Source organism: Ursus maritimus, unplaced genomic scaffold, assembly GCF_017311325.1.
Source record: "Ursus maritimus isolate PB19 unplaced genomic scaffold, ASM1731132v1 scaffold_4, whole genome shotgun sequence".
In the NCBI taxonomy this organism is placed as follows: Eukaryota; Metazoa; Chordata; class Mammalia; order Carnivora; family Ursidae; genus Ursus; species Ursus maritimus.
Window position 1 is genome coordinate 79,292,357 of NW_024426552.1, and position 15,746 is coordinate 79,308,102.

The following is a 15,746-nucleotide window of genomic DNA, read 5'->3' on the forward strand; positions in this document are numbered from 1 at the left end:
CAGAATACTGAGTAAATCAGCCCAAGGACAGGGGATTGGCATACCCATTTTACAGAAGGGAAGGCTAAACCTCAAGATTAGCTCTTTGGTAAATGTCAAGTCAGAGGGAACACTGTTTCCTCGGACACCCAAACACCCAGACTAACCCTTCCTGGCTGTCCCATCGTGAGCGTATCAGTGAGGCATGGAGTCCTAACATGCATGTGCCCAGATGATTCCAGGTGAAGTAGCCAGTGTCCAGAGAGGCAGCCTTGTAAAGTCCAAGGCAGCAGTCCATCATTTCCCAGGGCACTAACACGCCAGCCTGGGCTCTGAGAAGACAGTAAGACGGGAGCAGAGACATTATCCCTGAAGAGAGGCCAAGCTAAATAAAAGTGTTTCTTTTCTTGGGGCTGGAATCAACTAATTTGGGTTGGCAACTGTGATTATTTAAGGTTGATCAGAAACTGTGACTAGTACCATATTATGTTTTTGATTAAATATTAATGGGAAAATAATTAACAAATTAGGTTTGTTTCATATAATCTTTTGAAACACGGCAGTATGCCCCAGGTGGGCTGGCCGGCTGCTCCGATGTGGCCCTTCTGGGGCCCCAGTACTTGCTGAGGTCACCACAGCACAGAGCCGCTCCTCACCACCTCAGGTACTAAACATCGAGGTGGTTGAGGCACCTTGCTATGCTAGCGTGGGCGAGCTGGAGCTCTGGGCTCACCATGACTTCAGCACAAGCTCGGCTCAGAGTCTCACGAGCTGGCTGGACCCTACCAAGTTTTCTTTGGCTTTTTAAAAATTTTTTCTAGGGGCACCTGGGTGGCTCAGTCGTTAAGCGTCTGCCTTCGGTTCAGGGCGTGATCCCAGTGTTTTGGGATCGAGCCCCGCATCAGGCTCTTCCGCTGGGAGCCTGCTTCTTCCTCTCCCACTCCCCCTGCTTGTGTTCCCTCTCTCGCTGGCTGTCTCTCTCTGTCAAATAAATAAATAAAATCTTTAAAAAATAAAAAAAATTTTTCTAGATTTCCATTTTCTCACTTATAAAGATAATCCATACCTTACTGGTTTGGTGTGAGAATTAGTTAATTCATGTAAAACACTTAGAACAATGTTCAGTACACAGTGCTCTGTATATTATCATTAGATCAAGTCACAGTCTTGGAAGAGACTGATATATAAACCAGATATCAGTTTTTAATTAATGTGTCATTAGAAATGCAGCTGACAAGAGACCTGAAAATCCAACTTCACTGGTCGGCACATCCTCTCTGGGTGAGAAAGGCCACACAAGCCAAGTCACAAGCCAAGGAATCCAGATGAGGGTGGAACAGAGTGGGGGAATTAGTGGAGAAGGCTCTGGGGCCTGTGGCGTTGAGCTCTGATGCAGTAGGGCCTCCAGGGCCTCTGAAGGCAAGACCTGCTAAAAAGCCAAGTCACCAGATAGAGTCTGCCTCCTGCCAGCAGGTCTGGGGACCCACTGAAAATGCTTGGTCTCTCATATTTTCTCTTCTCCACCGCAGGATCCTGGCACTCTTGATTCCAATCACATGTCATGTGTTGTCCCAATCACTTATTCTTCCTTGGCGAATTGTGCCTCATTCACCTGATAGTTCTTAAATGTCCCCCCAACCCTGACACCAAACACAGTGTACAATCCCTTGAATGACTTCTACATCTCAATCATTGTTTATTGGCTCTTCCTAGTTTTACTCTAAGATAACTCTACTTGCAAGTTCTGGGTGTGCCATACATCTGTTCTGACTGTGGAGTTCATGGAAGAAGAAGAGGAAGAAGTCTTTGTGGGTGAAAAGGTTCAGAATGACTATACTCAAGGTCCCTAGCAGTCAAGAAAAACCTAGACTCCTCTACTGATGGAAATTCCCAACTTGGAACAAAGTGTAGAGTGATGGAACAGACTGAGTGTAGAACATCCAGAAAGAACTAGAGGGGGCACGTGTGTGTATGTGTAGAAGAATCTAGGGACAAAGTCTTTGCCGTGGGAGAGGAATCCAAGAAGGAGTCCTTTCTAGGCCCAAGGACACAAAGTTGGAGGTGTAGGTACCTGTCATTTTGGGTGAGGCACCATGACTAAATACAGTGGTTTTCAGCCACAGGGCATCATAAATATTACCTCACTAAAGATCAGTAAAGCAGTGAAGGTCACAACAAATATTATCATCATAATGGCCAACATTTATGGAATGAGTGGGCCCACGATGAGAGTTTTGTTTGTATTATCTTATTTAATATTCACAATAAACCTATAGTATAAGGACCATTATTGTTCTCATTTTATAGATCAGGAAACTGAGGCACTGAGCAGGTTCACTTGCCAAGGTGACATGGCCATTCAATGATAGAATCCAGACTCAAATGCAGTTTTTTCTGATTCCAGAGCTAGCTCCCTAATTTACAAGTTAAAACAAATCAGACTCATAGTCTTTTACCTTCCTCCCAGGTTCAAATACTTCCGAGGTCAGAAGGGCTCCTGACCCTGAGCGTGCTCTGGAGAATGTCACCCATTGTACAAAGAGCTGTGGAACAAAGTGAGAACAGCGATCTGGAGAGATGTGGCGAGGCTGGAAACCCACATACCTTGGTTCTCGGCCCCTCTGCATACAAAAACAGGTATCTGAACCCGAGCAAGACACAACATCTTTCTGCTTCAAGCTCCTGTTCTGTAAAATGGGAATAACTCAGCAAGAGCCCCTTAACACAAGATTAGTGGGAGGACAAGACCAAAAGGAACATTTGTGAAGCATTCCTCAGGGTTAAAAATGCTGTAGTGTCGGCTGACAAACATTCATGTACTCTAATTTAGGGTTTCAAAGGTCTCTCTATATACAGTAAAGCAGGAATCACTTTCAAACCACCTATTTATTTAACATAAAGAAAACAGAAACCTAGAATTACCAACAGGGCATGACGTACACACATTATAATGGGCTGCAATTACACGGCGATTTCTGCCCAACCCCGTGCAAGTCGGCGGGCGCTAGGCAGGCTCAGGCGGCACGCCCGCACACGCGCTCTCTGAAGCCTGGCGCAGCAGGCAAGGAGGGCTGTGGGGTGGCCCTCCCGGGGTGACATCTTGATGATGGCCCTGAGCGTTAGGGTGCTCAGGTCTGATTCTGTATCTCCAGAAGAGGCTCTAGGCTGCTGCCAAATCAGTTCTCCTATGAAATGATACCCTTTGGATCCACAGCACTTTACAGTTTATGAAAAAATTTATTCAGTTTATACAAGACCTTGTTTCAATTAATCCATTCAAAGAAGCAGGCAGGACAAACTGCATTATGCCCATTTTGTGGGTAAGGAGAATGTACTCAGGAGAGGTTGACTTGCCCAAGATGCCCTCAGTGGCAGAGTGGGGCTAACCCACCCCAAGGGAGACTCCTCCCTATACCGCGTGTTTTCGGATCACTTAACGATTCACTGAGCACCTAACATGTCAGCCCGTGCCAGGTACTCCCACTCATCAGCTTGCCCTCCTGAGAGAAGCTTGTTCCAACCTCACCCCTCTCCTGCCCCACGCAATTAATGATGAGTTTTAAGTGTTGGAATTAAGGACCATTCAGCCTGTCACAGTAGGAGCTAAGTGGCAGCTATGTAGCACTTAAGAGCTGAGGTCTCGAGCCAGCCTGGCCTGAATCCTGCCCTGACACCCACTGTCAACTCCAGTTCCTCATCTGTAAAATGGCGATAATGACTGTGCCAGTTTGCAGGGTTGTGAGGACTGATTTAGTGCAAGCAAAGCACTTACAATGGTACCTGTTACAAAAGACCCCAATAAATATGAACCGTTATGATTGCCTTAGCATGGTGTTGAACAAGGGGAGGTTTAAAAGGATCCCTTTTTAAAGTCTTGGTGTCCGAAAGCTTTCATTTCATTTCACTTATTTCAAGACTCAGGCCAAGAAAAAGAAGCCCTCCCTCATTTGTGCAGAGCTCAAAACCTCTTGCTGAGTCTGCACACCACCCTCCCGGGTCACACCTCCGCCTCCAGCAGCCTGACCCCATGTCCTTAGGGCTGGATTTTAGTCAGGGCCTCTCTGCTGGTCTCCTTGCCTCTGCTCTCTCCTCCTCCAATGTTGTTCTCTACTTTTTTTCACATCAGTTTTCCCCAAATATTCACTTACGAAGCATTTTAATTGAGCTTAGAAGATGCACAGAAGATGCAAAAAAGAGGAAGCCATTCAAGGATATCCAGGCAACCTGGGAACTACGATCTTAACTGCACGCAGCTTCTCATGGGGCAGCACAGTGCCGGGAAATCCACTTGGAGGAGCGTGGGGTTGAAGCGGAGTCCATTGCTCCAGCTTTGAAAAACCTTCGCAGCCCTGCAGTCAGATTATGGACCCACCCCGCCAGGTGCCTCCCAGAGGCTGTCATCCAGTCTGCACGCTCAGGCTGAGGCACGGTGCTCTGATGCTATCGGGGTGTTGTTTGGTTTGTATCTGTGGTTGGACCAGAACAGGCCTGGGGAGCAGCTCCTAGTAGGACGTTCTGTTCCAAAATGACAGATCAGGCTGGGGCATGGCCAGACAGGGTAAAAGGCACCTTCTCTCCTATTCTGTGCTAAAGTTTACCTGGAAATTAGTGAGAGCTTAGCAGAAAGTCTACATCGAACAAATCTCAAGAAAGCAATAGCACATTGGAATAAATAATTCTGTGACTGGCATCTCTGAGCGGCAGGCAGATTGGTACAGAGACCCGTCGCACCCTGGTCCACTGGGAACCAACCAGCAGAAGCAGGGACTGAGAAGGCATTGGTGAGTGTGGGAAGGCCAGCAGAAGCAGGGAGGCCAGGATTTCATGAAGACCCTGCAGACTGAGGCCTTTCAACCCCGCCAGCTCTGGACTGGTTTAAAGACCTGACGGGGCCAGGGCAGCTCCAGCACCAGCAGCTGTGGAAGGATCAGCCAGGTTCCCAGTGGTTGGAGTTAGAGAGGGTCTCCACAGCATGAAAGGGGTGGCTGCCATGATGGGTTACCTGGAGTGATCAGCGGCAGTCTTTTGTGTCACCTTCCTCTCCCTGTTCTGTGCTAAGATGGAGCTGGGTGACTTGGCCGACATTTTCCATCCCTCAAGACAGCCATCTTTTGCCAACTGCCCTCCCCTGATTTCCAGAAGTTCACTCTACACACTTACTGTGGGCTCTTTCTCAGCTGCTACAATTCATTCTTCCTACCTTTCGGAAGTCCCGCAGCATAGGCTTATTATTGTCATACACAAAAGCTCTTCACATTTCTTTCATGGAATCATAAAATTGGAAGCCGACCCAGAGGCTAACCAGTGCTCTTCGAGAGAGCCCTTCTCCAGATCCTGGCAGGGCTGAACAGTCTGAGACGGAAAACTCACTCCCAGAAAGCAGCCTGAGCTACTTAAAAAGTTTTCCTTCCTTTGAGCCCAAACTGGAGTTTGGGAGTCACTCAAGAGAAAATTTACCTCTTTCCTCAAATATAGTCTTCAAATCACAGACCGGTCACCCAAGAATCACTTCGAGTGCTTATGCATCACGTGCTTGCCAGCTAATCCGCACAACAATCCTATAAAGAAACCGAGGAGGAAGGTGTTCCACAAGGTTTAGCGATTTGCTGTGGTTACCCAGCTCATGTTGGCGGCTCCCTCGATTACCAGTGATGTTGCTGGGAGTTGATCTCAGGCCCAACTCCAAGGCCTGTGCTCTCTGCACACAAAACCACTGCCGGAGCAGCAGACTCTGTGTCACAGCCCTTCAGCTGCATTTTCACTGACTGACGAGTTGAGGACTCCTCCTATCAGGATTGGCGAGTTACTGAGGGGTGAACGGGCCGAGAGCCCGGCAAACAGGCATGTGTGGAGACTACCCTAGATGGCCCCCAACTGGCCCACCTGCAGGCCTGAGGTGGGAGTTTGGGAGGGGCTGTGAGAAGGCTCTCAGGACTTCGAGGGTGCGCATGGCCACAGACATGGCTGTCCTTCTGAGAGGGAGGGAGGCTGAGGAGGCTGGCTGACAAGTGGCCCCTTGGCCAGCTTCCTGTGTCCATCAGCACCTGTTCTGTAGTAAACAGAGCGTTCCTGTCTTTATCCTCCTTTCCTCCAAAACAGGCTCTTTCCTCCAGCTACCTACACACAATAGCCTCAGGGGCTAAGAATCCTAGGTTGAGCTCTAGGACTACAATTCTCCACGAGGCCAGCAAGTTCCTTCTGTGGACTCTTGGTGTCTCCATTGTCTTTCAGGAATGCAAGGTTCCTATTTTAGTGTCTTCTAACAATTACATATAGCAGCTGAGTCCTCAAGAAACAATATTTTAAGTCATACAACCTCTGTTAAACATCTCCTCTCCAAGATCGCTTCAACTGAAAACAAAGTGCTGTTTCTTCCCATTCAAGCCCATTCTCAATTCCCTACTTCCCCGGCCCCCCTACATGGTTCGAGGGAAAATAAAGAACATGAAACCACCCAAGCAAAATGGGGACAAAGATAGTTTCTTGGTTTCTCTTCAGCTCCATCTGAGGGTCTAGATCAGAGAAGCAGGGCGAACCTAAGTCAAGACCACTGGACTGAGCAGTTGACAAACCATGTTGGAGGCCAGGTTATAGCATCAGTTCATTCCCACAAGCAGTGGGGCTGAGGCAGCAGAAACCAAACCCCCTTCAGTGGAGGCTGAGCCTGGGCTATGGGGAATAGCACTCCAGGGATGTACGACGTTGCCCTCGAGTCCACCAGCTCGGCCCACCCGAAGTCAGGCAGGTGACCTCTGAGCCCCAGCGGCTTTAATGACCTCTCCCCTTCCAGAGACAAGACTCATGCTGCCATGGCTTCATCTGCATGATTGATACAAGTGTTACAAAAATCCCAAACCACAGAGCCCACACCCCCTAACAGTGGACAAGCACTGCAGCCCTGCCAGGGAGCAGCAGAGATGAGGCCAGGGAGATGCAGGGGGAAATTTAATTTACACAGCAGCCACCTGGGGCCCAGTCAGAGCCGGGGCAGGGGTGGGGGGATCTATAACCAGAGGGCACCTCCCACTCCTTCCCTTGAAGACCAGTCCTCACAGACACTTAGATGGGGCTCCCTGGGCTGTGCAGAGGATGCTCCAGTCAAAAGGAGATTTGGAAATAAGGCTGTCCCCAAAGTCAGGGGAAGTCCGTGGCCTGGAGATGGTTGCCTACATGGTGGCCCAGGGGTCTGAGAGACCAGTCCATTTCCTGGGCACAGTCCTCAGCCTGGTGGCCCTAGAGAAAGCCCTCACGGCGGAACTGTTCCTGGAGAAGGGCACGGTACTGGTCAAACCCCCCCTCGACCCGGGTGACGCCACCGCCTTCGCACACCCACAACTCCCGGCACACCAACCGGATGAAGCGCTCATCATGGGACACCAAAATCACACCACCCTGAAAGAGAGGAGACCGGGAAGCACTTAGGGGGGCCAAAGAGGTGCTGAGGCTTGGGGAGGAGTGGGTAGCCTGAAGGCACACTCACCCTGAAATTGTTGAGAGCACGGCCCAGAGCCTCAATCGTCTCCATATCCAGGTGGTTTGTGGGTTCATCCAGAATGTAGAAGTTGGGGCTGGAAGGCAGTACCCAGGGAGGTAGGCAGTTATGGGGGCTGGGAGAAAACGAACTCCCCTGATATGAAGACAAGACAAACATTTACTACTGGAAGAGATGGGGAGAGAAGAAGGCAAGAGCTCACCAGGGCATGGTCATCTGAGCAAAGGCTACCCGGCTCTTCTGGCCTCCAGATAAGCTGGCAACAGGACGCACAGCCAGTTCTCCAGAGATGCCGTACCGGCCCAGCTGGTGACGATACTCCTCCTCAGGCCGCCCTGGAACAGGCCTCACCTCATCAAGTGGGTTCTTGACCTAACTCCCTCCCTTCACCCTCCCCTCAGCCATACCTCCAAAAGCCCATGTCCTTATACCCAGACTCAGGGCTCGTTGCTCAGCACCCCACCCAAGATAGGCCTAGCTGTAGGGGTCACCTCTTTTCTCAACTCAAATCCCTGAGGTACCGGGAAACTTGCGGGCCAGCAGTTCCACAGCACTGACGTTCAGGTCTAGCTGCTCCACGTGGTGCTGGCTGAAGTAGCCAATCTTCAGATTCCTACAGGCAGAAACAAAGGTGGAGAGACGGGGTGGAAGGCAGTGCCCATCAAGGAGTGTAGCTACAGAGTCGTTGGGGCCTGGGGGCTTTACCTGTGAGCGTGCCGGATGCCCCGCACAGGTGCCAGGTCCCCCATAAGCAGCTTCAGCATGGTAGACTTCCCAGCCCCGTTCTCCCCAACCTGTAAAAAGAACCACAAGAACGCTGAAGAGCGGACATGTGTAGAACACAGAAGCAAAGGAAATGAGAATTGGTTCTGACCAATGACTCCTTCAACAACTAAAAAAAATATTAAGGAACTGTACAGAAAAACAAAGGAGCTAGTAAAGACGTAAAGGGAACTGACAGCTGAATACCTACTACGTGCAGGGCATTTAATCCTCCCAAGACCCGACTGAGGTGGCTGATAGCTCCACTTAGTAACTAAGCTAGCAAATGGAAGAGTCAAGCCCTGAAATCTCACCCGAATTGCTCCCTGTTCCGTGGTTTGAGAAAACTCAGATCTGAGCCTAGGAAGATGAAGTCTTGCTCTATGTATTCAGAAAATACCACAACCAGGCTTTCTATCTCTGCAGGGAAGTAGAGCAAAGTCCTTGGCCCAGGCCAACTCCTGCTCCTGCATACCACTTCCCTTTGCAGCCGGAGGATCTGGGCCAATCCACACCACGTGCTGGGGTGGCAGAGTCCCAGCTCACGGAACCGAGAAACAGCAACCATACCACACAAATGCGGGACTCGAGATCAGCAGAGACGGAGAGACGGCTGAAGATGACGTGCTTAGGATCATAGTAGAAATCCACCTCATCTAGTTGCAGAATTGGCGGTGAGAACTTCTCAAACCCATCGGGGAACCTGCAGGAGGTGGTGGTGAGGAACATGGGAGCAGCCAGAAACACAAGCTCCCCACCAGCCTCTCGGCCCAACACTCACTTCATCACCACCTCCAACTCCTTGTCCACAGGTTTCAGCTCTGGTCTGAGGAGAGAGGGGGCAGACTAGATTTATGGCTTTAAAAACTAACTTTATTTGTTCTTATTACAGAAGTAATATATGTTCAGAGAAAACCTAGGAAAAGCTTGTACTCCCACCATCCAGACTACATTCTTATTTTAGAATACCTTCTTCTAGTTCACTATATGCTCAAAAATAGGGTTATCCTTTTTGTAGGTTTTCAGCCTACCAGTTAAGATACCGTGATAAATATTTCAACAGCACAAAAACCTAGGCCTTTGATTTTAGGCTTTCCTCCCTACCCCTCCCCACCAGCACCTCTAGAAAAGCTGGTTTAAGATTAAGCCTACAATGTTCAACATCATTAGTCATTTCAGAAACGCAAATCAAACCCACGCCCACTAGGCTGGCTAAAATTAAAAAAACAGATAATAAGTGTGGGAAAGGATGTGGAGAAATTGGAACCCTCGTACATTGCTGGTTGAAATATAAAATGGTACGGCTGCTTTAGAAAACAGTTTGGCAGTTCCTCCAAAAGGTAAACATAAAATTATCTTGTAACCCAGCAATTCCACTTTGAGGTATATACCCCAGAGAATAGAAAATATATGTCTAGGCGGAAATTTGTACACAAATATTCATAGCACTGTTATTCATAAGAGCCAAAATAGAGGAATCTTCCAATATCCCTCGACTGATAAAGCAATGGACAAAATAGTGTATGTCCTTACAATGAAATACTATCCGACCATAAAAAGAAAGGAAGTACCAATATGTGCTACAACATGAAAGAACCTCAAAAACATTATGCTAGGTGAAATAAACCAGGCACAAAACATCACATTATAGAGTTCCATTTATATGGAATGTCCAGAATAAGCAAACAGATTAGAGAAAGTAAATTAGTGGTTGCCTAGGCCTGTGGGGAACAAGACTAATTCTCAACATCAGTATCGAATGCTCTGCTTTCCTGATGGAGACTAAAGCTGGTTTCTAGAAAAGGGGAGATCTAGAATGGGAGGGCAAGGGGTGGCCTGCAAAATAAGGGAAGAAATCAAGAGACTAGGAGTCAGGGCCCGGTCAAAGGCACTGTACTCACAGCTTCTCCAGCATCTTAAGTTTACTCTGCACTTGAGAGGCTCTGTTGGCATTGTAGCGAAATCGGTCAATGAAAACCTGTGGGTGAAGGAGTGTAGGCACTGGTCAGGTTCCCTCACTCCTGCCAACTCTGATTCCCACGGGATGGGGGCCCCAGCCCTGCCTGTCCCCATACCTGGATATGCTGGCGATACTGCTGTTGTGCCTCATATTCACGCTGCTGGTTGAGGAGCCGCTCCTGCTTGCTCTTGATGAAGGTCTCAAAGTCTCCCCGGTAGCCATCTAGTCGCTGGCTGTGCAGGTGGATGATGTCTGTGGCTATGGCATTCAGGAAGTTGCGGTCGTGGGAGACGACCAGGATTGTAGAGGGCCATGTCTGAGGGGTCACAGGATGGCAGGCCCAGTTTGGGAGAGTAGTCAACTTCCACCCCTAGACCTACTCTAACATCTATAGGCACTCACTTGCAAGTAATTCTCCAGCCACAGGATGGCCCTTACATCCAGCATGTTTGTGGGTTCTGGAAAAGTGGGGGAGGATACATTTGGGATTAAAGAGCTACAGAACCTGGATGTTGCCATCCTTCCCCACCCCAAAGTCAGGGTGCCCCATTTCAAACTCACCATCTAACAGCAGAAGATCTGGCCTATAGAAAAGAAGAATGTAAGCCTTGAGGTTTTAGGTCAGCAGCTCGTGACCTCCCATGAGCCAAGGCCCATCCTCCACAGTATCCGTACACAGGCCCAGGAGACTCACCTAGCAAACAGAGCCCGGGCCAGGGCCAGTCTCATCCTCCAACCACCTGAGAACTCCCTAAAGAAACAGAAATCACATCAGGGGTAGGTGTTCACCAGGACAGGCAGAGGCAGAGCCAGAGTGTTCAGAGCCAAGAATGGCAAGGGCCACTCACCGGGTGGGCTGCTGCTGCATTTTAGGGGTAAAGCCAAGCCCAGCAAGAATGACTGATGCCCTAGAAGTGAAGAAATTGAAGAACCTGGTTGAAACAGGTGACAGAAGGGAAAGGTGAAATCTGAAGAAGGGAAGGGGAATTTTAAATACCTGGCAGGTGCCTTGTCAGCCTCAATTTCCTCCAATTTGGCATATATTTCTGCCAACTGTGCAGCTTCTGAGCCCTCAGCCCTGGAGTGGGAAGAAGAGCACTCAGCCTGAATGGCGGCAGTCTAGGGGGAATGCCCTGTACTCTATGCAGTTGGAGAGCGGGCCACTGGCTGCCTTGTTGCCAGGACAGGAACAGACTACAGGAAGCACCTGTTCAAGCCAGTGAGGGCAGTGGGCACTGTGGAAGGAACAGGGCTTTACAGCTCCACGGTGCCAAGTTTCAAGCTCGGCTGCTTCCTAGGATGAGCATGCGAGTTACGGATTGTGGCAGTACAACAGGCACTCTCTGAAGAACCCCGGCTTCTGGATATTCCCCATCTGGAGCCCTACCTGCCAGCAGCAATCTGGGCGCTGAGCTCCCGTTCCCTCTGCAGAAGGTCCTCTCTCATGGTGTCACTCTCTAGCACACTCTGCAGGGCAGGGGTGTCATCTCCAGCAACCTCCTGCTCCACGTGCAGCAGGGAAATGTGGGCTGGAACTCGCAGGCTCCGAGTAGCCAACATCTTCAGGAGCGTCGTCTTCCCCAGCCCATTGCGACCCACCAGCCCGTAGCGGCGGCCCCCTGCAGGGGTAGTAGGAAGAAGACAAAGGGTGCTGCTCTAATACAGCAAATTTAACCACAAAAAACCTAATGTTATTTTAAGCCCCATTTCATCTATCCAAATTCTCCTTTAATTGGAAAAAGAAAAACGTTACCCCTCCCCACTGCCATTCCCTCACCTATCGCCAAAAGACACATCGAAGTTCTCAATTCGCACATCATACGATTTGTTCTTGCCAGATGATTCCAATCGACTCTCCTTTCTGCTGCCTGCCTGGCTGGCTGATGCCTCTTCCAAGACTCTTTCAAAGGGAGAAATGAATGGCTTGGAGCACTCCCGGCCACCCTTCCATCCCAATAGAGACTGCTCTAGTCTCTTCTCAGCCCTTCTTGCTAAACTCACAGAGGGCTGGTCTTGAGTGTGTCCTTCTCTGAGCGCCTCTCCTGCTTTGCCTTCAGTCGAGCCTCAGCCTTCTCTAGCTTCTTTGCATTCACTGTCTAAAAGTCCAAACACAACTATTTCAGCCTAGGTTGCAGGCTCACAAAGGAGCCCCCAAAAGAACATCTTGAGTTACCCTGGTTTCAGTGAAAGACATAATCAGAAACCCCCAGAAAAATCCTCCAATATTTAAAGACAGTCCACTTCCACCCCCACCACAGACACAGCCCCCTCCCTTTCTTTCTCCTCCTCACCGAGGACTGTTCCCTCTTTAGCAGTCCTGGAAGTTTGGTGCCACAGTCTGTAAGCGATAAGAAAAGCAGTCACCTTCTCCCTGAGGGAAGGGAAACTAACATTTTGAGTAACTAATATGAACCAGACACAGACACAGACATTTAAAGGAAAGCCTCACAATCCCAGAAACAGCTATCATCCTCCCCATAATTTCAACCAAAACCCAAACCAAAAAACACTTCGCAGATTAAGAATACAGACACTGAGGCAGATAAGCAACTCCTACAAGCTCATGCAGTTGAATAGAAAGTCACAAAACTGGTAAGTAAACCCAAGTCTGTCCAGCTCTAAGGCCCATAAGCTTCCTACCCTACCTAGGAGCTTGGAAAACTCTCCAACCCTACTCTCTTCATCAGTGGCCTCTTTTGCTGTCAGCAAAGACATCAACTAGCTTCTACATCCCTGTTCTGTTGAAAAGGGGTACCAGGAGTCCTGGGCTCCAGGGGAAGGCTGGCTGGATGGGTGGTGGAGGCTGAGACAAGGGCAGAGAACAGCTAGTTCAATCTTCCCTCGCTCTCACCGTAGTTTTCTGTTATCTTTGACAACTGGATGGGGGCGTCTAGTAGCACCTGGCTGTTTCCCTGGGTCTGCGGCTCATCCCTTGAGGGTAGGAAGAAAGCGCAGAGTTAGGAATTGAATACAAAAGCTCTACGTCCACCCGACCTTCTTCCCTTACATCTTGTCTCCCTACCGTCCGCCCTCCCATCGCCCTCACGAATCCCCCTACCCTGGCACGTACAGGCGCAGAGTGTTGTACATGCGCTGGCACACAGCCCTGATGCCCGCGTCATCCTTGCTGTCCCCGGACACCTCCTGCAACAGTTCGCCCACCGCTTCCACCAGGTCATCCACAGACTCGAAGTCCGCGCTGCCGCTGTGCAAGACGCCTGGGCCGGGCGTGGCAGGTCGAGGAAGATACCGGGTAGGGTAGACATACAAGCAGTTTTAGTCACCGAAATACGGCCCCACTCCGGGCTTCAGACCTAACTGGCCCTCGGGACAAGAGGTCACGCAGAGGAGAGGCCTAGCAGCGGTCCCCGGCACTGCCCTCCCTTAGTCTTTCTCCCAGTGACTTCCATTTTGGCCTCCCCAGCGCGCAGATTCGGTTCGGCTCACCCGTCACGTAGTCGAAGACCTGTCCGTCAATTTCGGGGAACTCGCTCCGCAGGATTTCAGCGCAAGTCGCCATGTTCCAGTCGGGCTCCCGTCCGCGCAGGCGCCGTTAGACCGCAGCCAAGACGCGCCTCCTGCCGGTCTCCCAAAAGCTCGCCCCTCCTTCCAAAGCGCATGCGTAGTGGTGACGTAAGAAAGGCACAGGGTGCCCGGAACCCGGTGGACCGGGTGAACGGGGCTGGAGGAACCGTGCGCAAGCGCCGCTCAGAGCCTACGTTCGAGCTGCTCTCTCTGCGCTTGCGCAACGCCGTTTCCGCTGAAAAACTGGCCACATGTGCGGTTCTCGCTGCCTTCTGGGAGGTGGAGCTCCGAGAGGCGGCGGCGGCAGAGTACAGGGGCGCTCGCGGTTTATCAGGGCACGAGGCACCGATGGTCCCGCGGATGGGAACCTCCCAAGAGACGGGCGGTTGATAAAGCACACGGGCCTCGCTAGATTCTGTGTTCTCTTGAGGCGCGTCTGTCTCAGCGCGCCCAGCCAGGTCCATTTTGGAGGCCGCCGGGAGCTTTGCTGATTCATGCTCGGTCCCTGAGCTCTCAGAAGCTCCCTGCACAGTTCTCCGCGGCCCACAGGTTTTGTTCTGGTCCCCATGACCTACGGGCTTGTTGTATTGACCTGGTGGCTAGTGTTAGTTCTCTCGCCTCTGACAGGTCAGCATACCTCTGCGAACTGTGCCCACTGGGTCCTAACATCACCCTAGGGCACAAGCTCACTTACCGCCAAAGGGCAAGAAAATGAGATAGGCCCATGCAAATTCATTGGCATTTATTCTCTACCTACACACCCCAGACTTCTCTACACCTGGAAGCTCCCTAAATGAGTGTATAAAGCTACTTTCACTGATTCCCTCTTTAAGTTAGGAATTTCCCCCAAATTATGCTACTGCTTTACATTTAAAGTGAGTATTCTTCCAACTTAGCTCTAAGATTTTCACCTAAGATCCACTATCCTTTTGCCATGGAGAAGGATCCATCCAACTAAAGTTTAAAAAACTGGGGCACCTGACTGGCTCAGTCAGAGGAGCATGCAACTCGATCTCAGGGTCCCGAGTCTGAGCCCCACGTTAGGTGTAGAAATTACACAAATAAAACTTAAAAAAAAAAAAAAGTTTAAAAAAGCTAAGCTACTAGATCTAACAACCACTTTATAGGCAAGAGATGGAAAGAGGAATTCTGATGGGGAAACTACAAACGATGGCTTCTTCAACAACATTGTAAGAGCTGAGAGAGAACCTGTTTATAGGTTTTAAAAAGTGAGGGGTGCCTGCGTGGCTCAGTTGGTTAAGTGCCGGACTCTTGATTTCGTCTCTGGTGGTGATCTCAGGGTCATGAGACAGCCCCACATTGTACTCTATGCTGGGTGAGGAGCCTGATTAAGATTCTCTCCCTCTCCCTCTGCCCCTTTCCCACTCCCCGCCCCCTCTCAAAAAATAGCATTCACAGACCACAATGGACCTTGTTTAGATCCAGATACAAGTTGTAAACAATTTCACAGGACTCTTGGATTAAGTGTGAACACAAATCATGAGATACTAAGGAACTGGCCATGAGTTGATAATTGTTAAAGCTGAATGATAGGACATGAAGGTTCATTGTATCTTGATACTTCTGTTTATATTTGAAATTTTCTCTAATAGATTTTTTTTTATCTTTAAAATGGCTGAAGCCAAACAAGAGAAAGATGGTGAGGGCAAATGTGCTTTTATCTGCTCCAACACACCAGCAGGGTATGGAACAGTCCCCTCAAGGACAAGCTTATCACAAGATTCTTTGGAGAGGGGAAGTTACAGAAAAGAGAATTCCTTTTATCACCCATTCACCAATGTTTGGGAAGCCTGGGTAATTGGGAAGAGGACATTTTTGAGAGATCAGTTTCTCAGGATGGCGGGAAAATCCAAATGTAAACCTTGCTTAATCTCTGCTAATTAGAAACTACCTACCTAAAGGTGAAAGTGAATTAGGGATAGAATCTCTACCCTCAGGGAACTGAGACTAGGTGGAGGTGCTTGCCCTTGAGGTTGTGTTTTGGGGAGACAGGAGACCTGGGATAAC

General features: G+C 49.7%; 1 protein-coding gene across 1 annotated transcript; it reads right to left on the bottom strand.

The window, feature by feature from the left end:
* Positions 1–2,846: 2,846 nt before the first annotated feature.
* Positions 2,847–13,794, bottom strand: ABCF3 (ATP binding cassette subfamily F member 3). The gene is made up of 21 exons (XM_008705251.2): positions 13,641–13,794; positions 13,264–13,411; positions 13,045–13,124; positions 12,485–12,531; positions 12,195–12,289; positions 11,971–12,093; positions 11,581–11,847; positions 11,191–11,271; positions 11,042–11,101; positions 10,888–10,944; positions 10,755–10,777; positions 10,596–10,651; positions 10,309–10,509; positions 10,135–10,211; positions 9,015–9,059; positions 8,804–8,936; positions 8,177–8,265; positions 7,993–8,084; positions 7,674–7,806; positions 7,460–7,547; positions 2,847–7,371 (listed from the first exon to the last, which is right to left on the bottom strand). Exons 1-21 carry the CDS (start codon positions 13,711–13,713, stop codon positions 7,213–7,215), a joined length of 2,127 nt encoding a protein of 708 aa, XP_008703473.1. The 5' UTR covers positions 13,714–13,794; the 3' UTR covers positions 2,847–7,212.
* Positions 13,795–15,746: the final 1,952 nt, after the last annotated feature.